This window comes from Pelophylax lessonae (genome assembly GCF_965119305.1).
Source record: "Pelophylax lessonae genome assembly, chromosome: 2".
Taxonomy (NCBI): Eukaryota; Metazoa; Chordata; class Amphibia; order Anura; family Ranidae; genus Pelophylax; species Pelophylax lessonae.
The window spans coordinates 430,943,348-430,959,746 of record NC_138769.1 but is presented as its reverse complement, the minus strand read 5'-3'; the positions used below and the strand labels follow the sequence as shown (position 1 = coordinate 430,959,746).

Below are 16,399 nucleotides of genomic sequence, written 5' to 3'. Positions count from 1 at the left end.
ATTTTAAAACTCACCTTCCCCTGCGATCCCCCGCTGTCCTGCCCCGCCATCCTCCCACTGTCCTCCTGCTGTGTGCTCGGCCGATGCCGGCACCTGTCTTCTGGTTCCCTTCCCTGCGAGCGTTGCGACGCAGAGGGGTGGAACCGGCGGCAAATTCAAAAGTGTAAATACACTAAATGACATGATACAAAGCTGTGATCCTAACGGATTACATTGTATCATGCCATTTCACCACAGGATTTAACCTGGTGACTTTTCCAGTGCCCTGCCTGTGCTTTTCAAGTTCTTTGTGCCTGGAAAATAGAGAACGACCATGGCGTCCAAAAAGCGCTTTTAGACAAACTGGAAAACAGCGACAGCGAAACTGAGTTACTTGAAAAACTGAGCGATAGCGATTCGTTGGAAAATTCATCATCAGGTACGGAAAGTGAGGACAGCGACGATTCTGATGTCTCTTTCTGGCACATAGGTCCATTGCAAATTCTGAAGAATCATTTGATCCACAAGCTATGTGGCAGAAAGAGACATCAGAATCGTCGCTGTTGTCACATCTGTGACATCAGCAGAGAGCAGACTTCAGCCCGCTCTCTGCTCAAAACGGGTCACAGGAGTGCAGAACGAATTGCACTCCTGTGATCCATAGGAGAAATATAGCCAAAAAAGCTTTGACTATACTTCTCCTTTAAGACATTGGACAAATATGAGGAGTGTCTAAATATTAAATATATTGTTTAGGTATAATTGTTCTAGTACTGACAAAACATTAAAGCAAGCCTGTACTTTGCCAATGCACACTAATGGGTTTGCTTAAATTCCCCTTATCCCAGCAGTACATACCATTGCTTTGTCTCTGCCAGCTGAAGACCCTGTGCTTATGTCAGTGTAGTTGGAGCTCCCACAGGACTAGGAATGTGACAGCACTGGGTCAATCACCAGGCACCAGCAATGTCACATGAGTGGAAGGGGTGTAAGGTGCATGTTCCTCCATAAACAGAAGTACTGGGTATTTTCTTCAGTCCTGACAGCTTAACAGACCGTTGGTGGGGGTAGTGACTCCAGAAGGGGGGCAGAGGGAAAGGTGAGAACATGCTGCTGGAGAGGGGGGAATTAAGGCACACTCTTATACATGGGCAAAGTGCGGGCCTATTTGAAAAGTCAAACACTGACTGTTTGATGTCTGTGTGTATGGCCTCATGATTACCATTTCAGAGGCGTATAAGGTTTGTTCTCTACAAAGTCCCTAACTATGGTCCTTGTATGTAGCCAGGCTAGACCGATCTAGGCATTTATTTCTTCCTGTACATATAACTACTTTTAAAATTACCACTAACTTGTTAATAATTCCTTTTAGGCTTTCATTCTCAATATTTGTAGAAAAACATTCCCAAATTTCTACATTTCCTTACCCAGAACGGAGTTCTTGACCCTGGTAATCTGGCTTCCTGCCTAGACACGGACTTGAATCCACCCTTTTTAGACTTACATCTGCTATTTACTCAGCCCATTTTAGTTTGTCCTATCCAGCTGTTATTGTATGCAGTTGAAGTTCTCTTAGCTGTCATGTGGTCATTCCATTCAAACCAGAATTGTTTCTCCAGTTATTCTGAAATGTCTGCCATAGTCTGATATATTGGTATTCACTCTTATATCTTTAATGGTTACATTGATTGTTGACAAGTACTATATTAAGTTTAGTAAAATGCTTCTTAAAACCACATGTTAGGAGTGCCTTTGTTGAAATTAGCATGATGACTAAGTCAACATACTTAACTTAAGTAAAAGTGGATCAAAGTGTTTTCTAAATGAGTGCCCTATAAGGGTCATTCACACCAGCCCACACACTAAAATGATCCATTTAAGCATGTATGCTGGTGTCTGTTCTGTATGGCCTAAGGGAACGTAGCGCTTTGCTTTTTTAAAAACCAAGGTAATGTTTACCACTTTTTTAAAGGAGTTCCTATGCATCAAGATAAAAAGCCTTCTGTGTGCAGCAGCCACCCTCAGCCCTCCTAATACTTACCTGGGGTCCCTCTCTGTCCAGCGATGTCCACGAGTGTCTCAAACGACCAACATGATTGGTTGAAACATCGCAGTGGTGCCATTGCTCCCGCTGCTGTCAATCAAAGTCAGCTAGCCAATCAGGGGGGAAAGAGGGCGGAACCGGGTCGGGGCTCCATGTCTGAATGGACACAGGGAGCTGTGACTCAGCTCGAGTGCCCCCATAGCAAGTTGCCAGGATCACAAAAGAGGGACCCAAGAAGAGGAGGTTTCGGGCCGCTCTGTGCAAATCCACTGCAAAAGAGCAGGTAAGTATAACATGTTTATTATTTTTATAGAGAAAAAAATGAGACTTTACAATCACTTTAACTTTATCGAAATGTCACAAATTACTTACCTGAATTCCCTCTTGATCTAGTGGTGTCAATGAGAGCCTTGCCTCCCCGGGGACTCGCACTCCTGAATGGCTTTTGGCCACTGAGCCAATCAGGAGATGGAGGGGGCATTATAGGTGGCACTGATGGGTGGCAATGATAGGCACTGGTAGTTGACACTTATGATGGGGCACTGATTGGCACTGATAGGTTGCACTAGTGAGCACTGATAGGTGGCACTGGTAAGTGGCACTTGTGGACACTGGTAGGTGGCACTAGTGGGCACTGGCAGATGGCACTGGTGGGCACTGGTAGGTGGCGCTGATGGGCACTGGTAGGTGGCACTGGCAGGCACTGGTGTGTGTCACTGTTGGGCACTGGTAGGTGGCACTGGTGGGCACAATTTGCCCTCTCCTCTACGGGACCGATGTCCCTCTGACAGCAAGCGGTGATCGTTTTTTTTTTTTTTCTCCTCACACTGACAGTGTAAGGATAAAAAAACAGCTGATCGCCAGCTGCTGTTTGCTTCACATGATCAGCTGTCATTGGACCGCCCCTTACTCCGATCTGTGATCAGCCGAGTCTCATGGACTCACTGATCACAGAGCGAGCCGGGCGTGCTCCGCAGGGAGCGTGCAGGCCGCTCATGCAGGGGAGGACGTCAATGTACGCCCTCCCAGCAATTTAGGGTTCCGCGCTGCAGCCGTCTTTCTGCTATAGCGCGGGCGGCAAGTAGTTAACCATTTGATCTCCGGAAAGGATTATTCCCCTTCATGACCAGGCCATTTTTTGTGATACGGCACTGCGTTTTCTTTAACTGAAAATTGCGCAGTCATGCGACGCTGTGCCTAAAAAAAATGTATGTCCTTTTTTCCAACAAATAGAGCTTTCTTTTGTTTGTATTTATTCACCTCTGCTGTTTTTATTGTTTGCGCTATAAACAAAAAAAGACCAATAAGTTTAAAAAAAAAACAAACAATTCTTACTTTCTGCTATAAAACATATCCAATAACAAATTCTAAATTTCTTTATCAATTTAGGCTAATATGTATTCTGCTTCATATTTTTGGTAAAAAAAATCCCAATAAGCGTATATTGGTTTGTGCAAAAGATTGATTGGTTTGTAGCGTCTACAAACTAGGCAATTTTTTTTTTTTTTTTTTACTTGTAACGGTGGCGATCAGTGACCTATAGCAGGACTGCTATATTGAGGAGGGATGTATGTCCTTTTTTTCCCCACAAATAGAGCTTTCTTTTGTTGGTATTTATTCACCTCTGTGGGTTTTATTTTTTGTGCTATAAACAAAAAAAAGACCAATAGGTTTAAAAAAAAAATAAATACATTTTAACATTCTGCTATAAAACATATCCGAAACAAAATGTTTTTTTTATCAATTTAGGCCAATTTGTATTCTGCTAAATATTTTTGGTAAAAAAAAATCCCAATAAGCGTATATTGGTTTGTGCAAAAGTTGTAGCGTCTACAAATTATGCAATTTTTTTTTTTACTAGTGATGGTGGCAATTAGCGACTTATAGCAGGACTGCTATATTGCAGCGGGACACTTTTTGGGGGACAGTAACACTAATAAAGTGATCATTGCTAAAAAAATATGCACTGTCACTGTACTAATGACACTGGCTGGGAGAGGGTTAACATCAGGGTAAATGTGTGCCTGACTAGTGTTTTACTTCTGTGGGGGAGACGCTTATACCAGGGGAAGGCATGGATCGGTGCCCCTGCTTAGCAGAGACACAGGATCCATGCCTTCCCTAATGACAGAACAGCCATCTACTTTGTTTACATAGGCAGGCCGCCATTCTCAGCAGGTGCTGGTAAGCATCGAGTCCACCTTACCTGCCGCTCATCTCCCACTGTGTCTAATCACAGAGGGAGCTAGCCGCCAGTGCTGCGCGTGCGCACCCCAGACCCGGAAGTGCAGGATCACGTACTAGGTACTTGATCATGCGCAGCAGAGACACCTTGCTGCCGTTTATATACAATATACGGACAGCAAGCGGTTAAACAAGATTGGCTACCATGCACAGCTGCACTGGATTTTGAGTGCTCCTGTTTTAGTAAATCTCCCCCAATGTGTCATTACAGCAATGTATATTGCGGTTAGTGGTGTTTGCATAGCTCTTCACAAACAGAGACCGTCAGCTTGAGAATGAGAGTAAAGTTACTCCCATGAGTCTCAGTAAGAATCCATAATAACCAAAGTTGAATTGTGGTTAAATGTGATAGCACTAGATTTTCTGTGTGTTTGCACTATGCCCCAGCTTTCTGAGCATTCCTCAAACCTAGAAAGCATAGGGAGATCACATTTCTCAAAAAATACTGCCCTCCTTGGTTTAGAAGTCTTGCTGATGAGACGTGTCATTCTTCTCCTGCGTTTCTGGAACATAAGTGGTGCTTTCTACTTCCTGACACATTGCTAATTGGCTGTGCTGCAGTCTGTTTATGAAGGCAGCCTGAAAAGGTGCTAAGCCATGGAATGTGGCTATTAGGCTGTCAGCCTTTAACTAAACTTTTAAGTTGGGTATACACGGCCCATTTTATTTCAGTTCAGCCCGTAGGTGTGCCATGAAGCAAGCCGCTTCCTATCATGGCACACCTACAGGCTCAATCCCGAGCTGCGCTGCCTGCATCTATAGACACAGATCCCCCCAACTCTCTTGTTACAGGACTGACAGCAGTGGGAGCAAATAACGGGCACAGAGCAGGATCGAGATTGGGTTCAAGTAAGTATAAGGGTGAGGTATAAAGGGGAGGGGGCATACTGCTACCTTTCAATTTTTTTACCTTAATGCGAGGAATGCATTAAAGCGGAGTTCCACTAATTTTTGTGTTTACTAAAAGTCAGCAGCTACAAAACATGTATAAACACACACTCACCTGTCTAGCAATGTGGCCACCTGAAGCCTTGCTTCTCTCCCTCCCCTCTCTGCGGCGCTGGCATTGCAAATGTGAGCACCCGCCTGTGACAGCTTGCAGCTTAACAGCCAGGTGCTTACTACCCATGCCCGGCTCCGCTTTAAGGTAAAACTGTTTAGGCTGTAGAGCTACTTTAAGACTTTATTCACTCATATGGGGCTTTAGCAATGCTAAAAAAACATTATGCAACTATAACATTATATCTGACAAAATAATACATTAAAAAACAAATCTGATCTTAATCACTTTCAGGCATAGGCAGCGCTCTCTGTGATCGTTAAGTCCTTCGGATCACAGAACAGAGTAAACGGCCGATCAGCATGAGGAAAAAAGAAGAAAGACGGTAGCCGTCTTCTGTTACAGGGACATCGGTCCTAATCTGTGCCAACCAGTGCCACCTATCAGTGCCCATCACTGCCCACCAGTGCCATCCATCAGTGTCCACTAGTGGTGCCAATCAGTGCCCACCAGTGCCACCTATCAGTGCCCATCAGTGCTGGCAATTAGTGCCCATCACATCAGTGTCACCTATCACTGCTGCCTATCAGTGCTGCCTACCAGTGCCTATCAGTGCCCATCAGTACTACCTATCAGTGCCCATAAGTGCCAAATCTCAGTGCCGCCTATCAGAGCCCATCAGTGCCACCTAGCAGTGCCCATCAGGGCCACCTATTAGTGCCCAGCAGTGCCACCTAGCAGTGCTGCCTATTCAGTGACTTCTCATCAGTGCCCACCAGTACTGCCTCATCAGTACCCATCAGTGCAACCTATCAATGCCCGTGTGTGCTGCCTCATCAGTGCCCATCAGTGCAGCCTCATCAGCGCACATCAGTGAAGGAGAAAAATTGCAACATTTTATAACAAACTATGAAAAATGTATTCATTTTTCTTTCAACATTTGTGGTCTTTTTTTGTTTCTTTAGCAAAAAATCAAAAAGCCAGTGGTGATTAAATACCACCAAAGGAAATCTATATTTGTGTGAAAAAAAATGATATAAATTAAATTTGGGTACAATGTTGCATGACTGCACAATTGTCATTCAAAGTGCGACAGCGCCGAAAGATGAAAATTAGCCTGGACACGAAGAGGGTGAAAGCGCCCAGTAGGCACGTGGTTAAAATACCGTATATCACACTGAATGACCTGCAAATGTTAGTATACCTGCACATCAGACTCGAAAGCAAGGAAAAAAAAAAAAGGAAAAAAAAAAAAAAGACTTTAGATACACTGAAAATAGATGTGAACTCTACTTGGACAACATTTTGTTTGCTAAAGCACTGTGAGGTTGATTTACTAAAACTGGAGAGTGCAAAATCTGGTGGAGATAAGCATGGAAATCAATCAGCTTCTAACATCAGCCTGTTTAATTAACCACTTGCCGACCGCCAGCAGTGCATATACTGCAGCAAGTCGGCTCTGTCCCGTGAAATGACGTAACTGTACGTTGTTTCACGGGACCGCCCAATTGGCTACAGGGGGAGCCAATCAGCGGGTCCAGCAGCCATGATGTCCGCCGGGCACCTGCAATCGCTCCCCGTAGAGACCGAGCGGCGGTCTGCCGTTGTAAACATCAGTAATGAACACGGGGCTCCTGTGTTCCTCTTATTTAGGAACAAGGATCTCTGTGTTCATTCAACAAGCCCATCCCCCACACAGTTAGAAAGCACCCCTAGAGACACATTTAACCCTTTGATTACCCCTGGTGTAAACCCCTTTCCTGCCAGTGTTATTAGTACAGTAACAGTGCATATTTTTATCACTGATTACTGTAGTAATGTCACTGGTCCCCCCAAAATTGTCTATAATGTCAGTTAGGTGTCTGATCTGTCTGCCACAATGTCGCAGTCCCGCTAAAAAAATTGCTGATCGCTGCCATTACTAGTAAAATGAATAAAAATAAAAAAAAATGACAAAAAATATTTCCCTAGTTTGTAGATACGATAACTTTTGTGCAAACCAATCAATATACACTTTTTGGATTTTCAGACCCGAAAAAAAAAAAAAAAAAAAATGCTTCACCTATTAAGAGGCTACCCGCCGTATGCCTGATCTTTGGCTTTGACAGCTCTTACAATGGGCAGGGCCACCCGGTTACGTCACCGGGTGGCACCGTCCCCTTCTGATGTCACATGATGTCAGAAGAGGGTGGTGCCACCGGTTGATGTAACCGGGGGGGCCCCATTCCTTGCCTATAAATAAATTGTCAGAGCTGAAGTTCGGGCATACAGTGGGTAGCCTATTAAGAGGCAAAGTGTTTTTTTTATTTTCTTCTATTTTTCAGGTCCGACGGGCGTCGTGATTGACGATGGATTTACATCAAGAGACATTATTTATTTATTTTTTTAATAAAGGACTTGTCAAAAACTGTGTTCTGTGGTTTTTACTTTTTTGCACTGTTTTGTGAATGGGTAGGGGTACGATGTACCCGATAATGGGTACATTGTTAAAGGGGGCTTCCAAATTCTGATAAGCCCTCAACCCACAGACCCCTACAACCACAGCCCAGGGTTGTCGGGAAGAGTCCCCATCAACATGATTTGCTCCTTGTCTTTAACATTGGCATCTATAGGAAATATTGGTCAGCTTGATATGGCACTGCTCCCGGTCTTTAACATCGGCGTCTATAGGAAATATTTGTAAGCTTGACATGGCGATGCTCCTGAACCATACGTGACAGGGACATAAAAATAGGAGAGCACCAAGAAGGGACCCAGGACTACAACATACATTTTAAAGTGGAGTATGCCTGTACACTACACTGACTGCACTAAACTGATTGAATTCACTGTTCACTAACTACCTGCCTAATCTCTATTGTCACACACACTATACACAGCTGCCATGTAAGCACCAGCCTCATATAGTGTGGGGTGTGGACTTAGCCCCTGAGCCATGATTGGCCAAAGGCACTCTGCCGTTGGCCAATCATGGCTCTGACAGGACATTGTGCTGGGATTGGCCAAAGAATACAGGTCAGGTGCATGCTTTGGCCAATCATCAGCAATCAATGCACTCCAACAACGCAGTGCATTATGGGGCACTCATCGGCGGGTGAACTTCCCGCCGAGCGCCCCATTTGTTTGTGTGTTCAGCAAACACACGAACAGCTGATGTTTGAGTCAAACTTATGTTCAACTTGAACACAGAGCCCACCCCTACTCCCTAAGATTCAAATCAAACTCATACATTCAGCAACGCTCTCTAAAATCCAAATCAAACTCATACATGCAACAATGCTCCCTAAGATCCGAATCAAACTCATACATTCAACAATGCTCCCTAAGATTCGAATCAAACTCATACATTCAACAATGCTTCCTAAGATCCAAATCAAACTCCTACATTCAACAACTCTCTCTAAAATCCAAATCAAACTCATACATTAAACAACGCTCCCTAAGATCCAAATCAAACTCGTACATTCAACAATGCTCCCTAAGATCCAAATCAAACTCATATATTTAACAATGCTTCCTAAGATCCATATCAAACTCCTACATTCAACAACGCTCTCTAAAATCCAAACCAAACTCATACATTTAACAACACTCTCTAAGATCCAAATCAAACTCGTACATTCAACAATGCTCCCTAAGATCCAAATCAAACTCGTACATTCAACAATGCTCCCTAAGATACAAATCAAACTCGTAGATTCAACAACGCTCCCTAAGATCCAAATCAAACTCATACGTTCAACAATGCTCCCCAAGATCCAAATCAAACTCGTACATTTAACAACACTCCCTAAGATCCAAATCAAACTCGTAAATTCAACAACACTCCCCAAGATACAAATCAAACTCGTACATTTAACAACACTCCCTAAGATCCAAATCAAACTCGTACATTCAACAACGCTCCCTAAGATCCAAATCAAAATTCAAATGGTTTCATATATTTTCATAACTGCACGTCAAGGCAGAAAACATGCACCTATGCAGATGATCCTAATCTTCTGTGCCAACGATCTGCTTGTAAATGGCCACATCAGAACTAATAATGAGAGTGTTACCATGAAAAAAGATCAGATGCTTCTTTCTTTTTTCTTTTTTCATCTCAAGCACTGGAGACCTACAACTCTACAGGCCTGATAAACAGTACAGAAAACAGAAACATTCCCAGCACTAATTTTACTCATAAACGACAAGTAAATATAAACAGATTCACTTACGAGGACTGAGAAGCCTTTCTCCTTAGTAAATAATCTACTACATCAGGGTCAGTTTCTAGCAGGCTAATAAGAACTTCATTCTGTAAATCAGGAGGGACCTAAAATGGAAATAATGAAATATATAAACACTGTGAAATAAAACAAAAACAAAAAAATCCAGAGGACCAAGTAATAACACAATAGATTAAGACAGGAATTGCAGTGAATTTCCCCACAGACATAATCTCAGTTGATATACAATATAAATATAACATATTTGAGGGCCCATTCGGGCCGTAAGGCATCCCATTCATTTAAGCGAATGAATAAATCTCTGCACAGTTGATACTACCTCCTAACCAAACAGTTAGCCGGCACTTATCTGTGATTCTCAAATACAATTAAAGACAAAATATTACGGTTTACTTGCATGTGTGAGCCCGTTTATTTTGCCAACATGCCATGCAGGTTTCAGCCACTTTGGAGATAAGCCTTAGAAAACGGCAACAAAGTTACCACAGTGCATCTCCAATGCCCTGCTCCTCTTGTCTCATGCCACTCTGTTATTGCTACTGCCAGAAATTTTGACATTGAGCATTTTCTCTGTATCACAGTGTGTTAATTAAACCTTCCTATTATTATATTGTATTTACCCTTTTTCATTCGTGTGTAGATGTGTTGATCTGTAAATTACATTAGTTAAAGCAACCTTACAAGTGAAATAAAAAGATAAAATATATTCTTATTTTACCCCTTATTAACCTCGTTTAGCCTTCATTAACTCCTTCTTCCTCCTCTTCCCTTAGCTATTATTTTTTATGTTTATTATTTATGATAATTTTTGTTCCCTTCTTCATTAATTTTTTTTTTTTTTTTGGAGTTAAATTAAAAATATATGTAACATTGAAAAAGGAATTCCTTTTTAAATAACTTTATACTATGACCATGCTTTATACCAGGAACTTTATTTCAGTGTCATTAAAACCTAGTCTAATTATTAAATATGTGTACCTTTTTTTCTGTACAGTAAGTAGCACCACTAGTTTCTTTAAAATTATAACTAGTCAAAGTTAAAAAATTATTTTAAAAGACAATAATGCAAAAAAACAAGCTTTGTTATCGCCAAGTAGCCCATAGCAAAAATACAGTTTGGTCTCAAAGAGCGAGATGCAGTTCACCAGCTGAAGTGGTTATATACCTGCAGGACTTTTCAGCAAAGCACACTATATTGCACAGATGGTTCACAGCTACACTCATGTGTAGATGCATTAGGGTAACATTCAAGATAAATGGCACTATACCGACTTGAGCACAGCTAGTTTCATACATTAACATGCATTGTTGTAACATTAATGGGGATATTCATTGCATCTGGGCACCACAAACAAAAAACATTATTTAATTTATTTTTACTATTCAGAGCAAACTCCCCCATCCATCCATGGCTCTATGCTTTACTTTGTTGAGAAATGACTTTCAAAACAACCCCCTAACATTTCTGGCCTTAACCATCTTGAGTAAGGGCAAATGAGTCATATAACACTTACTTAATGGAATCCATCTGCCCTTAGCTCAAGCATGCATGCAGGAGAGTGTGCTTAGCTGACAAAACCCCTCCCATTCTCCTCCCCTCCTGAAGACTCCTGGGGTGTATGACATCATTTGCCTAGGCAAGAAACCAGGAAGTAATTGAAGAAATGTAAAAAATAATGATATACTTTCCTATCTATTTACTAATGCTAGCGGCATGGGGATTAAAATTATCATATGTTGATTGGGAGAGAAGCTCCACTTTAATGAGTATTTAAACCCAAAATCTATTCACTGTATATATGTAAACTGAAAATCTACTCACTGTATATATGTAAACTGAAAATCTACTCACTGTATATAGATTTCTTAAACAAATCATTTTTGTGAATCTATTGCAAAGTTTCTTACCCGAAAAACCTGCTAGAAACAACACTTCCTGTTGCAGGCTCACAACCCTATGGTGCTACCTTGCAATTAGCAGCAGCACTGTCAGCCTGCTGTGCAAGCCAAGCATGAGAACGCTGGTGCCAATGAGAAGGCAGTGGAAATGCGTTGAAAAATGATTTGCTTGAAAAAACTATATACAACGTGACATGATGCCAAACATATTGAAAAATAGATTTATGATTTTATGATTCTATTTACAGAATAGACCTATCTAATCTGGCAATATTGATATGTTTCATGTGACCCCTATTGAAAAGGTTTAGAATTAGTGACATTTTAAAGGGTCAGTCAACCTAAATGAATATTTCAGTTTGCGGTAGAGGCAGGAAAGTTAAGTAAGCCCATCATTTCTCATGTCTCTCCTGGTGATTTCATCAATCTGTGCACACTACAGCATATAATAAAGGGTCTCACCATCACCACTGAGTTTTTATAATTATTTTACACCAATCGGCCATAACTTTTTGACCACTGACAAGCTAAGTGTATAACATTGGCTATCTTGTTACAATAGCACCTGAAGGTCAATGGTATGTATTATGCAGCAAGTAAACATTGCCTTGGTCTGATGAATCGTGTTTTTTTTTTACATCATGTGAATGGTCGGGTGCGTGTACAGTGTTTTCCTGGGGAAGAGATGGTACCAGGAAGCAGCATGGGAAAAAGGCAAACCGGCAGAGGCAGTGTGATGCTTTGGGCAATTTTCTGCTGGGAAATCTTGGTTTTGCCATTCATGTGAATGTTACTTTGACATGTACCACCTACCTAAACATTGTTGTTGACCAACTACACCCCTTTCATGGAAGTAGTATTCCAGGATGGCAGTTGATGGCTTAATGGTGTTTTTATGCTGTGTATTCTTCTCTATTATTCCTGCAACTATGCCTGATTTATAGTCATAACATCTTGTTTGTTCAGCTATGTCTGACTCTGCAGAAATAGTTGCACATAGGAACATCTTGATTGTTCTAGTCTGTTATGGGAACAGTTTAAAATTGTGTAGTATGCCAAAAAGTATCATGTGATCGTGAGTCATATTGAAACCAAACCCCTTATTGTGAAATCAACCTCTCTGTTATTCTAACTGTTTATATGCTTGAGACATTTCCTGAAATAAATGAACATGCTTTCTTTGTCTATACCCTTGTTTATGTCCCTGTGTGTTCCCAAATGTTCATAGGGAGTCCATCTAGCCATCCGGTTCAAAAGTCCCTTACAGTTTGGTGTCAGTACGCGGGATGCAAGATCATCTAAGATGAGTGAATTGTACCTTATTTTTGGCACATTCTAACACCATTTAGAATTTTGCATTTTCAGCAGGATAATGTGCCCTGCCACAGTGCAAAATGGTTTAAATTAAAACTAAACACACACTTTTTAATTTACATTATCCCTTCTCCCTATATATGTGGATGATGGCACTATAATGACTTTATTAAAAAAACTTCTTTCCTAATTGATATACAGCTGTCACATGACCCAGCTCTTTCCCATCCTGTCTGCAGGGAAACAGTGGCGAGGAGCTTGCTCTGCTGTTGGTAACATGTTAAACAAAAACTGGCTTAGGAATACAGAGTAAAAATAAATAATAAGTATCAATAAACTTTTTAAAATTGTCATACAACTATGCATTTGAAGTCAAATCTTTATTATTTCTTGGCAATAACATGGTGGGGGTGGATTTCTGCCATTTACAGACTCTGTCACACTCCTCCAGCATGTGCCTTAGAATAAGAGGGAGGTGAAACCTCCATAAATCAAGATGTAATATCCCACCTCTATTGTGTTTAGTTGGTTAGTGAACATGAAGTAGAGGGAGTGTATATGTCCACTTATGTGACTATAGTCACATGGGCTGCTCAAATGTGATAGGGAGGAAATGATTAGGGTAGAAATACACTAACCCTGAGAAAACTGAGCATGTGCACTAGCTGCCAACAGCTGCTCTGCAAAATCCCCAACTGCAGTGGGGGCATGGACAGGAAGGGGAGACAAAGAATAGCAGGATCAACCAGTTTTTTGCAGAATACAGAAAACCAATCCCACAGTGACTATGAACAGCAAGTAATACAGCATGTATTGATAGTTTTTATGAAACCTGAAGAATAAATAGAGGAACACAACAAGAGTTTGAGGTGTTGACTTGGCATCAAAATTCTTCAGATCCTAATCCAAACAAACATCTGTGGGATGTGCTGGAAAAACAAGTCTGATCTATGGAGTTATCACCTCACAAGTTACAAGACCTACAGAATCTGTTACTGACAGCTTGGTGCCTGATACCACAGCATACCTCCAGATGTCTAGTGGCATCCATGCGTCAATAGGTCAGGGCTGTTTTAGTGTCAAAAGGGGACCTACTCAATATTAGGTGGGTGGTCAAAATGTTATGGCTGATCGGTGTAAATCATGGAGAATACAGTAGAATAAATAGGAATACTTGTTAAATCTCAAGGCGGCTAAGCACAGACTAGTGGACTAATGGAAACTATCCATATTCCCATTGCACACAATAAGCGCTAAGCAAATGGGTGCTGCAGCAACCGCCAGCTGGAAACTGGAACATACATGATGCAGTGTAAATATTTGCCAGCACACCATGGATCTTCAAGTTAGTTCCAAATCATTTCATTGAAGCATGATCACATCATAAGCAAAAGGAGTACAACATTTCGGAGCCGTACAAGAACCCTTAATCAGGCATGTGATATTAGATGCCTGATGAAGGGGGCCTGCACGGCTCTGAAGCATTGCACTCTTTTTGCCTGTGATATGATAATGCTTTCATAAAACTGCTTGGACTTAAGCCGAAGATCCATGGTGTGCTGGCAAATATTTACACCATATTACCAATGGAGGCTCCAGGTGACATAAGGAAGCTATAAGGTAATTCAGCCAAGCAAGCTCCACCTATAACAGGTGTCATGCTACCAAACACAAGACTCATTCATTCACCTGTGTGCATGGGGCCTACAGAATGACGCTTCAACAAATGTAGCTGCATCTGTTCATCTGTATCTTGTTAGTTATTTAAGGGGTGATGTTTTCCTTACAAGAATTTCACTGAGGTTTACACTTGTCAGTAGAATGATGAGTGTGTTATTTTGCTAGGTATATAATTTACAGTTTTAATCTTTGTGTATATGTTTCTAAAGCTATTATTATTCAGTTCCGTCTTGCAGAGTAATGATTTCAATGCACCCAGTCTCATGAGTTTATTACATACTGTATGGTACCACGTGAGTGTCTCACTGAAAAAGTTTTTTTGTCATTAGTCACCCACCAATGTAGTTGAAAATGTGAACCCCTCCAGTATCTCCTAATAAAAAGAAGTATTCCTTTACTGGTATATTTATCATGTAGAACTTATATTCTACTGGATTACAATGTAAATTCTTATTCATTTTGGATACATAACAAGTCAAAGAGGGTAATGTTTAATGCACGGACAACACTGAATTTCCAGGTAGCTTTACAACAGTTCCAGAATGACCCTTTACTTCCCTTTATGAGGCCATGTTCACAATGATCTGACACAAAGATGATTTCCGACTTTGAGATGATTGCGACTTGTCCATTGACCAATGAAAAAAAAATCCTTTCCTTCTGGTATGGATTAAACCTCACGCCAAAATATATATAAAAAAAAAATTGTGTGCCCCCCCCCCCCAAAATCCATACTAGATGCTTATTCGAGCTTGCAGCCTGGCAGGTCAGAAGAGTAGGATGGGGGAGGAGGGGGGACGAGCGAGCCCCCCCCCCTTCTGAGCCATGCCAGGCCACATAATCTCAACATGGGGGAGGTGGGTGCTTTGCAGCAGGGGGGCTTCTGCCCCCCCACCCCAAAGTACCTTGTCCCCATGTTTATGTTCAAGGGCGTCTTCCTCACAACCCTGTGGGGGTCTGTGGGTGGGTCCGTGACATCACAAGGGTGCAGGGTCTCTGGGTTACGTAACCGCAAGGCCATGCCTCATAGCTATTTAGGAACTGTCAGACACTGGAGCTGACAGAATGGCGGGAGTCAGCATTGGAGAAGAAGCATTTATTTTTTTACCGGGTCAGCGGAAGCAGAGGATAACATTGTGATTGACATTGGATCTACATCGGGGGGACATGAGTGATTTTAACAAAAAGACTTGCCAAAAAGCGTCTCATGTTTTTATTGCACTACAGTGGGTTTTTTTTTGGGTGAGTGGGTAGGGGTACTATGTACCCCATACTCATTCACATGGGGGGCGGGATCTGGGGGTCCCTTTCTTAAAGGGGGTTTCCAGATTCCGATAACACCCCTGCCCACAGACCCCCACACCCACAGCCCAGGGTTGTGGGAAAGAGATCCTTGTCCCCGTGCACGCTCAGATATGGGTCTGGTATGGATTTTTGGGGGCCCCACGCTATTTTTTTTGTTTTAATTTGGCGTAGGTTTTCCCCTCAAAATCCATACCAGACTGAAGAGTCTGGTATTGTCTTGGGGGGGACGGATCCCCACGCTGTTTTTGTTTTTTCAATACATTTTGCATTGCTAACATGCTCTGAGCACAAGTTGCCTGTCACAAGTTGGTTTAGTTAAGATGCTGTTCCGACTTGGATGAATAAAATTCAATAGGCTGAAAATGGACCCAAGTCGGACAAAAGTAGTGCAGGAACTTTTGTCAGACCGGCACAACCAGTCAGACCAGTTAGGACGGCTCCCATAAGGAACCATTGATTTTGACATGTCATGCGACTTGTGCTATTGAAGTCGGAGCACTTGTCGGACCAGTGTGAACCGGCCCTGAGTCTTTTTTTCTGAGTATTTGAACTTTTAGTACTCCTGCTTCCATCTCTGTATAGAGTTGTGTTTGAACCACTGAAATTCTGGGGGCGACTATAGTCATTTTGGAACCTTCCCAGAAATCACTGGTAGTCTTGTGTTATGTACAACAACTAGACTTTATGTCAGTGGGAGACAGCACT

General features: G+C 41.9%; 1 protein-coding gene across 3 annotated transcripts in view; it reads right to left on the bottom strand.

Moving 5' to 3' along the window:
• ARHGAP6 (Rho GTPase activating protein 6) overlaps nucleotides 1–16,399 on the bottom strand; it is a 788,712-nt gene that overhangs the window by 24,907 nt on the left and 747,406 nt on the right. For all 3 annotated transcript variants that reach the window (XM_082245536.1, XM_082245537.1, XM_082245538.1), the window contains exon 10: nucleotides 9,485–9,582. In XM_082245536.1, the coding sequence (XP_082101662.1) occupies nucleotides 9,485–9,582 (98 nt within the window). The remainder of the gene's footprint in view (nucleotides 1–9,484; nucleotides 9,583–16,399) is intronic.